The 10457-nt window shown below is 33.0% G+C and overlaps 1 protein-coding gene across 1 annotated transcript; it reads right to left on the bottom strand.

Annotated features, from left to right (window-relative positions):
• Positions 1-4743: 4743 nt before the first annotated feature.
• Positions 4744-5763, bottom strand: LOC123197185 (histidine-rich glycoprotein-like). Its single transcript, XM_044611354.1, has 2 exons — positions 5676-5763; positions 4744-5584 (listed from the first exon to the last, which is right to left on the bottom strand). Exons 1-2 carry the CDS (start codon positions 5728-5730, stop codon positions 4884-4886), a joined length of 756 nt encoding a protein of 251 aa, XP_044467289.1. The 5' UTR covers positions 5731-5763; the 3' UTR covers positions 4744-4883.
• Positions 5764-10457: the final 4694 nt, after the last annotated feature.

Here is a 10457-nt window from a genome sequence, read left to right as displayed (position 1 = left end):
TGGTATTTATTATCAACTATTGATCCTTCAAGAGAATGGGCAAGAGTTTTAACATAATGATGGGGAGACATGGAGAAGGGGCAAGAGTCTTATGATGATGATAATAGTGTTTATTATTAGTTATTGATCTCTCAGGAGAGTCGACAATAGTTTTACCATGATGATGATGGAGAGATTATGGAGAAGAGGCATGAGCCTTATTAGGGTTGAATTTGAACCAGTATGTTCGTGCTCAAACTCAAGCTCAGCTCGAACGAGCCAATCTTTTATAGGCTCAGTCGAGCTCAAGCTCGAGCTACTCGTCAAATTTTTCAATTAAAAATTTTTATACAAAAAGACGTCATTTTAAATGAAATAGTTAAAAACTTGAGCTCGAAACGAGTCAAGCTGAATTCAAGCTAGACTTCCATGAGCTCAAACTTGAGCTCTGTTATATACAAATCGAGCTGAGGTTGAGCTTGAGCTCGGTTCGGCTCAAATCCAGCCCTAAGCCTTATGATGATGAAAATGATAATGTCTATTATCAATTATTGATCTCTTAGGAGAGTAGGTAGGAGTTTTACCATGGTGGTGATGGGGAGATTGTGGAGAGAAAGTAGAAATATGGTAATTGAATCGCGTATCATATCATATATCAAAAACTTAATTTTATGTATTAAGTATCATATCGTATTGTATAATACAACTTTAAAAAAATAAAATAATAAAAAAAGCTGATTAACACGTGATCATTTTGGAAAATATTATAAACATTCTTAAAAATTTAAAAATTGTCATATACACCTATACTACATCACTATTTTCTCTAAAAAGTATATCGATTCATATTGATAATAAATATCGTATTATAAGATATGTATCATATTATATAATACATCTATTGTATTATATTAATTTGATACATTTCATTATACATATCATTTTACACTTGTATTATATCATATCATATAATACGTATCGTATTTCGTAAGATATTACTAACTATGGTTAGGAGCCTTATGATAATGATGATGATAATGGTGTTTATTATCAGTTATTGATCCCTTGAGGAGAGTGGGTAAAAGTTTTACTATGATAATAAGGAGATTATGAAGAGGGGGCAAGAGCCTTATGATGATGATGGTCGTGGTGTTTATTATCAGCAAAATATTCTTATTCAATAGCTTCAGTTGTAACCAATATTTAAAAAAATTCTTTTATTAAGATGAATTTGAATTTAAGAAAAAATTAATCAAAATGAGATTAAGAACTTACTAGAAAGCAAGACGAACAAGAGCAAAAGGATGAAAGAAAGAAATTCTTTTATTAAGATGCATCTCAAACCACTAACTCAACTCACACAGGTAAATAGCTTTTACCCTACTAGTCTTCCTATCATGCCTTCATTAATGGGATTTCACTCCCAAGGCATGGCTTAGTACTATTACATACCCTATACGTCATTTTTATCCTTCAAGACAACTTTATTAATGCATGTGTTTAAGACTTAGCTTAGTTTCACATTGTCCTCATGTGTATGGTCATACATAATTGGGCTCACGATCATGCATCCTCTCTTTTCATGCACGATTAGCTATTAATAGGCAACTCTAACCATGACTTTATGTATGATCCTAAGTGCTCAGGTGCATGAGCATACATATGTCATTATGCACAAGTTCCTTAAGGTGTGACATTATATATGAGCATATATGTCCTATGCACAGGCATACATCTTTTGCCATGGACGATCATCAATTTCTCCTCACAATTGTACTTAAACTCTAGGGGTATAATTGTTTTTCTACTTTGTGAATGATCATAATCCCTTGTGTATGATCGTCTACTACGACTTAATCTACATGTCACGGGTGGTTGAGTGTGCATGTCTTTCACACGAGTGTTTGCCAATTGTCAAAAATCTTTAGGTCAAGCGTACAAGCAACATGACCTCATACACAATCATACATGACATAAGTTTGTGTAATTTCAAGCATGTCACAGTTATGGTTGTCCTTGAGGCAGCACATGTTTCTACCTAGCTTCCACACCACGTACAAGATTTCCTATCAATTATACCGAGTCTTTACATACTTTAACGAAAAACAAGATATAAAAACCAAGCCTTTAAATAACAAATCACAATCATCTATAACACAACTACACATTTGTAAGTTATAACATGCAAAGATCGCTACATATTTAGTCATCATCATTCAAGTTTAATCCAAATTTTTAGGCGACATATTCACAAATTCCGATTATTAATTAGTTTACTAACTCAAACATAAAATCACTGGTCCTTTTTCTACCTCAAAATAACCAAACTGATTTTAAAATGTGTTTTCATGACCATCACGTAAGGATATTATCCATCACATTAATCCTTAAAAAAACACAGACATTACTCAACATTAATCCAGTCATAGCATCTATATGAAACGAAAACTACAACTCTTATTTACTTGGTTTTCAGCTAGACGAATTTGATGCCACTTTATCTTCTCTTTTCTCTAACTGGAATACCTCACTAGACACTAGAATTCTACCCTCTGCAACCAAAACTCGCTCTCTTGCTTAATCTTTGAGATAAGAATGGCTTTATGAAAATATGGGATAAAGTCATAATTCTTGATCATGTGCTTGACCTTTTTAAAGATTTTTTCCATAACCAAATATGTGGGTGCGCACCCTAGGTATGCACTATTGTGCACCACTTCAAACTTTCTAATGTGGCACATTATCTATTCTATCGATATGACATTGAAAGAACAAGTTTGCACTTTTAAGCCAAAATCATTCATCATCTTAAAAACTTAATAAAAACACTTATTTTAAATTCTAATTTAATGCACATTCAACCATGACCATAAACATATGTCTTCATTTAGTACTATTAAAATTATTGGACATGTCTTTGGGATGCTTCCATGTATATTAGAGCTATCGTTATCCTCCTTCCTGAGGGTGAGCCTAAGTTGTATTGCTTCTAGACTTGTGTTTTGTGCAATGTAAATATTAAATTACCCCAAAATTTTTTTTAAAAAAAAAAAACCATGACCATAAACATGCATGAAATAACAATTTTGCCTTTAAGATGTGCTCGTGGGTGTTACAAAAAATTTTCAAGTGAAAACAATACAACCAATATAAATCCACCTAAGAAAATTGTTTATTGTCTTACCTATAGTCAAATACAAGAATGAAGAGAGAAAAACCTATATCATTATTGTGATGAACAATGTCTATTTGATCATAATTGCCATCAAACAATTCATACTTTGATTACACCTAATGATATGGATGATGTTGCATTAGAAAATGATGAATTCGAGTTGGTTACAAGTGACTTTGTTGAAAAAAATAGTATTCAGAGTGATAAACTTTATATTGGTCAAAATGTTATGTCAAGATTTATGAATCCGCAAACTTTGCAATTTACAAGGTTTCTCGATAATCATTCCATTCAAGTGTTGGTGGATGGATGTAGTGCATGTTATTGGAATATTGCTTAGATTGGTTAATAGTTTCATTCAATAAGGTTTTAGTTACTGTATTAGTTGGAGAGTATATTGGAAGCAGGGCTAGACTCGAGCCGAGCTAGCTCGAGCTCGAGCTCGGCTCGATTTGAGCCAGAAACGAGCCGGGCTCTGCTCGACTCGATCGAGCTCGAGCTGGCTCGGGTTGGCTCGGTAGATTTTTTGTAAAAATTTTTTATACAAAACGACGTCGTTTTGATCCATATATATACACAAAACGATGTCGTTTTGATATAAAAAATGAGCCGAGCCCAGCCGTAAACAAGCCGAGCCAAAAACGAGCCGAACTCGAGGCGAGCTGATTTCAGCTTGAGTCGAACTCGAGCCGAACTCGAGCCGGCTATAAATAGACCAAGCTGAGCCCGAGCTGGCTGTGAGCCGAGCTCGGCTCGGCTCGAATCCAACCCTAATTGAAAGATCAAATATAGTGTTTATTAGTTTTATTAGTGACATTTATTTAAAAAGTAGTTGCTTAAAATATGGGGTGTTGTTAAATTTATGTTCTATATAATGGTTTTCTTCATCCATGTAAACACATTATAAATAATACAACTTTGTTTAGTTTCTTTTATCATTGTCTGCAAGTTTGTCTTCACTTCCGCTTACAGTACAGAACTTTATTCAATCAAGAGTCATTTCAAAGCTTAATCTACCTATTATGGGAAATAAAAAATTTGAAGTAATTTTGGGAAATAGGGAATTGTTGGCAAGCGAAGGAATGTGTATAGCAGTATCGATTAAGATTCAACAACACGTATTCTTGGTGTAAAGATTCAGTATTCTCATTTTTTGTCTACAATTACATTTAGTGTAAAATAAAGTTTGAATTCATATTCTTTTATATATAAAGTTTCATCTTTTATCTTCCAAATTATCTTTTTGAGGTTATTATTTTTTTATTTTCATTTAAATTGATTGTCTTCTCATCTTATTTCAATGTAGGATTTTGCTTAACAAATGTTGTGAATTTGTGTAAGAAATGTTCCAGCTCTTCAATCTGTTGCAACTTTCATGAATATATATATATATATATCACTACTGTAATTAAGATTAGATACAAAATGAATATAATATTGTTCATTTTATTGTAGAGCCATTAATTAATAATGACATAAATATATATAATTAAGATGTATAGTGACCATATGAAAGATTGAACATACATGCATGGCTCAGTATAAAAATAAATTGCAGAAGGCCGGAATATATCGTTTTCTCATTAATTTGGAAAAGGTCACAGTTATTATAACAAGCCAAAGTGATTAGAAAGCACTGATACACTAATAATATTGCTCATTATGAGATACAAAACGAACGAGCTACTTCATATATCACTTTTCGAGGCTCAACGGATGCGGCAGGAGATTAATAGCTCACAAAATCATCCGGAGCCTTACCATGATGATGGTGTTTTGATCCCTCAAGAAAAGGGATAGGAGCCTTATGGTGATGATGATGGTGTTCGTTATCACTTATTGATTCCTCAGGGAAGTAGATATGAGTTTTACCATGATGATGATGGGGAGATTGTGGACAGGGGGTAGGAGCCTTGTGGTGATGATGATGATGATGATGTTTATTATCGGTTATTGATCCCTCAGGAAAGTGGGTAGGAGCTTTACCATGATGATGATGGGGAGATTGTGGAGAGGGGCTAGGAGCCTTATGATGATGATGATGATGGTGCTTATTATCAGTTATTGATCCTTCAAGAGAGTGGGCAGAAGTTTTACTGTGATGATGATGGGGAGATTGTGGAGAGGGGGTAGGAGTCTTATGATGATGATGGTGTTTATTATCAATTATTGATCCCTCAGGAGATTGGGCAAGAGCTTTACCATAATGATGATGGGGAGATTGTGGAGAGGGGGCAGGAGCTTTACCGCCGCCACTGCCACCACCACAAATCTTATAGCAGATGCAGCGTCTTCGGAAAACTTCGCAGCTGCCCATAATGAAACCCTCCGATATGCATGCTTGTTCACATTTGGGCTTCATGATGCATATGCCCTTGAATGTTTCACTAGGTGAGGAACACAATCTTCCATGTGCTTGCATCAACTCTCCTGCAGAGGGTAAAAATTGAACCTGCTTAACTCTTTGAAAATCTCGGAACATCGATAAATGAAAAATGAGATTAGAAGAAATTAATCTTACCAAAAAGCAACAATAGCAAGGGCAAGAGAATGAATGAGAAGAACTTGGTTTCCATGATTCAAGACTAAATTTGACTGTGCAATCAGCAGTGGTTGATGCTTTGTGACATGCAATAGACCCTGTATTTATAGTCATAGAGGACATACATTAATTGACAATGTATTTATGCAAGGAATGTATTTAATTACTTTATTAATGTGTCATTAAGACTAATATCTGTGGTAGATTTCTTATTATCTAGGTAATGATAGTAATAAAATCATTTCATATTACCTTAAAAGTTTATTTTTTAATTGGATAAATGGGATATATATGTTGATGTTATAGTATTTATCAATTTACTATTTTATGAAAAATGTGTCGATAAATTACTTAGAATTTTATATAAAATTTATAATTTTAAATCATTATTATAAATTTTTTTCTTAACAATCATTGTTTTAAAACTCACGCCTGTTACTCAAATCTAAATCTAAGCCCAAATTTAGCCTATTAAAATACTCAAACTCGTTTCAACTATTGGATTTAAGTTATTTGAGGTTGAACCAACATCAATAAAGTCAACTTATGATTCAACCGTAAGATTAATATATATCATGTTAATGTAATTACTCTGAGTAAATTGATCAACTTATAGATTGGCTCTTTAACTAGGTTAACATATGATTCGAGTCTTAAAACCTTGTTAAGAACACTATAGCATATTATTTATGCTGCTATATTCCCATTTTTAACTCATACTTTTATTTAATTTTTCAAACCAAACAAGGGAATTGATTTTCCTTCTATGTAATATTATGTTTATATATATAATCTCTTCTATGGAAATTCACAATTATTTTAAATTTGAACTCCTTAATAATTATCTTCAATTAATGTTAAATGGAATATTTTATTTTATTTCATTTATAGTTTTTTAACTTGCTTGATATATGTTGAATCCGAAGCTTCTGATGACGCCCCCTCCGAAGGTCCAGCAGATGAGGCGGGAGCATTTGGCGACCCTAGTGCAGATTTCGCCGAAGAGTCAGGCTGATATCTACTCTCTAAACCAAATGCCGTTGTTGCATCTTCGTCAACAGTTTCGGCAGTGATCAAAATCTGCCCTGGAGAGTAATCTCCGCCGCCTGGTGGATAATCTCCTCCACCACTACCACCTCCACCTCCTCCCCCTTCACCACCACAATCCTTATAGCACCTGCAGTGTCTACCCATAAATCCCAATTTACATCGGCCGTAAGAGAAACCCTCCGATAGGCACGCTGTTTGACAGCTTCGACTCAAGATGCATATTCCCCTGAATGTTCTGCTACGTGCGGAACACCACATTGCATGTGTTTGGCACCATCTCTTCTGCATGCTTTAAAACATACATCAAAATATCATTAAAAAAATCAGAACATCAATAGGTGTAAAAGCAATCTGGTGCAATTGTTTTTATTTTTCTTTAAAAAACCAAAAAAAAAAAAAAAGCTTATCTCCAGAATGCATGCATAAATACTCTTAAAAATTAGATTAACAATGATGATTCTTACCAGAAAGCAAGAGGACGAATGATAAGAACTTTCTCTCCATGCTTAAGACTGAATTGGACTGTGCAATAAGCAGTGGTTGATGGGTTGTGACAAGGAAGAGACCCAGTTTTAATTAATAGGGCATAGTTGACCCATAAAATTAATACAAAGTAGTCATTTAGAGTTTTGTGACAAGTTGCTATATCTCTACAAGTTGAGCTCTAGACAACTGTGACGTGGTAATTATGGACAGATTATAATTTATTAGGAAGATGTAGGCCTATTTAAATTTGAGATTAAATTATAGTTAATTAATGGTGAATATAATTAGATATACTAAGTATTTGTATAAATTTTTTTTACGATAAAACTATATGTGGGGTTATATTAGTATGTATTAATTTGAATATGACTGTTGATACATCGCTATCTGACTAAGTGATTTATAAATTAAACATAAAGTTACATACATTGATATAGTAACATATCATTACAAGGCTAATTTTTTTTATACAAATAGTTTCTATTAAATGCTTGAATATTAAATGCATATTAAAACTTAATTTATTAAAATATATAATTAATATAGATAAATGAGATATTAACTAGTATTGATTCGAATAGAGGCAAACCTGAACAAAGGTCAACTCGAGCTTGAATTGAATCAAGAAGAGTTTAAAATCAAGTTCAACTTGATTAAATAACCGACTAAGAATTTGCAATCATTGAAGAAGAAGAATTGCCAATAAGCGTATTTATTTTTGGATCACAATGTTGGCACAACAAGGGGGTTCAAATGAGCCGAGTTCGAGTTAAAACAATGTCAAATGACTCGAATCGAATCTACCTATAAATGTTATTAAAATAATAACATAGGGAGAGAGAGAGAGGGACAAAAAGAGTTACATATCTTAATATCGAAAGAAATCCAAAGTATTATAAGAATATCACATTTAACCAATTATGTGTCAAATGAACTTATGTTGCTTTCGAATTTATAACCATCAATTTCTATAATAAATGTGGGCATGCACAAGTGCACGTGCGTGTGTTGTTTAACAATTTTATAATCATGATAAATAATATTCTTTTGTTAAACTTAAATATATACAAATAATAGTATTATAAATAAATTGAAATGTCATACAATGATTCAATGATTTAATTGTTTGTTTATGTATCTCTAATTCAAAAATTTTTATCTATTCATTTGTATATTAAGAATTATTGCTTTGAGTAATAGATGAATAATCAAATGAGTATATATTTGTGCATATCCCACAGGAAATTTTTCTCATATGTTGAATGTTTTAAAATGTTGGTTTATCATGTAATATTTGCATGAGGAATCAAGGGAAATCGCATTTCATTATCACAAGTTTAACACAAATAGAGAACATTACTACTAATATCTATCCTTCTGAAAGTCTAAGATGGAAAAAGTTTATAATGGTTAAAAGTGTTATAAAACTTGGACTAGCCAGTCCAACCCAGAATCGGTGACAAATCCACTTCAGGTTATGACTGAAATCTTTTTAATTAGTTATAAGATCAGTATTTTTAGAGTTGAACCGAGTAAATTGATTATTAGATAAACATAAATAAGTTGTATTGAGTGAGCATTTCGAATAAGGCAAAATTTTATCTTGCAGAAGGAATATATGTTTCTTATTATTAAAGGCCACTTATTTGAGCATGGCTGAATATTAAATTACTTGCTAAACAGAACAAACTTCATCTTATTTGAATGGAGGAGGAACTCTATAGTTATCCAATTTCACTTGTGAAGCTTCTCCCTTTGCAGCTCTTGCCCCCTCTGAAGGTTCAGCAGATGAGGCGGGAGAATTACCAAACGTTTCTACTTCTCCATCGACCGCTTCAGGTGTGCTCAATCCTTGTTCTAGAGGGAGATCTCTAAATGGGGTTGGTGATGGATAGGGTGGATAATCTCCGCCACCGCCGCCGCCGCATTCCATATAGCACATGCAGTGTCTTCGGATACTCCCTACACATCTGATCTGCCCTTAGTGAAACCCTCTGATATGCATGCTTTTTCACAGTTGCGTTTCATGATTCATACGCCCTTGAATGTTTCGCTACGTGAGGCACACCATCTTCCATGTGCTTGCATCACCTCTCCTGCACAGTGGAAAAAATTGAACCTGCTCGACTCTTTGAAAATCTGTGAACATTGATAAATGAAAAATGAGATTAGAAGAAAGTATTCTTACCAGAAAGCAACAGGAACAAGAGCAAGAGACTGGATGAGAAGAACTTGGTTTTCACGATTCAAGACTAAATTTGACTCTGCAATAAGCTCTGGTTGATGGTTTGTGACAAGGAAGATACCCTGTATTTATAGGCATAGGTTATATATATCAACAATATATAAAATGAAGTTGAAATTAAAGTAATTTAATTTAAGGTTACTAATGGCTGTCTCTCTTCATGGAGATCAACTCTAGATTTATAGACATACTTTGATATGATAATTATGGATATGTGACTTATTTATTAGGGGATCTAGGATCATTAGAACCTGAAAGCGGTTTATGGTTTATAGTCATAAAATTACCTATTTTTATATTCAACTCTCTAGGGAAATGGTAGATTCAAACTCAAGTCAAGTTTTAATCAAACAAACATTAATTCATCGAATTTGAGCTCGTCTTGAAATCTAATCTTGCCAACATCATCACACCAAAGCTCACCTATTCTTTTTCTTTTTCTCTATTGATTCTTTTTTTTTTAACAATTATCTTTTTCTCGTTGATTGTTCTCCATTTCTAGTATTATTATTCACTTTATTTGGTATTTCTATTCACCAATTTTAATAAACCAAACTTGAACTAACTATTTTAAATTTGAGCCAAACTCAAAGTAACTTTTATTTGAATTCAAGTCAACTCAAATCCACTCATTCTTGTGGATCATTTCTTTATGTCTCATTAAAACTTTCATGTTTAGTCACTACAATTGAATCAGTGCATTTGGTAATGCTTATTCAATTGTCTTACTGAAATATTGATTTGTAAACATATCATTTTTATTGAAGAAAAATGTTACCCCATTTGGCAAAACCCAACCGCCCTTTCAGAGTAGTAAAGCTTCCAACCACATTTGAGATTTCATATCTCAACCTGTTCTTGAGATATAACTGTACTTGTTAATTTCATAGCAAAAAATTCTAAAATTACTTGACAATCATACAATGACACAACACTACTCATCACCTTCTGACTTTTTCAACACAAGAAAACACATTTTT

Source organism: Mangifera indica, chromosome 15, assembly GCF_011075055.1.
Source record: "Mangifera indica cultivar Alphonso chromosome 15, CATAS_Mindica_2.1, whole genome shotgun sequence".
NCBI classification, from domain to species: domain Eukaryota; kingdom Viridiplantae; phylum Streptophyta; class Magnoliopsida; order Sapindales; family Anacardiaceae; genus Mangifera; species Mangifera indica.
The sequence above is the reverse complement of the archived record's forward strand: the minus strand, read 5'-3'. Positions and strand labels throughout refer to the sequence as shown.

What these genes read in the sequence shown, in the direction of transcription:
- LOC123197185 (XM_044611354.1), bottom strand. Translation starts at nt 5,730, where the DNA reads ATGGAAACCAAGTTCTTCTCATTCATTCTCTTGCCCTTGCTATTGTTG. An exon ending in CTTGCTATTGTTGCTTTTTG is followed by an intron (nt 5,585 to 5,675) that starts GTAAGATTAATT and finishes TACCCTCTGCAG; the next exon opens with GAGAGTTGATGCAAGCACAT.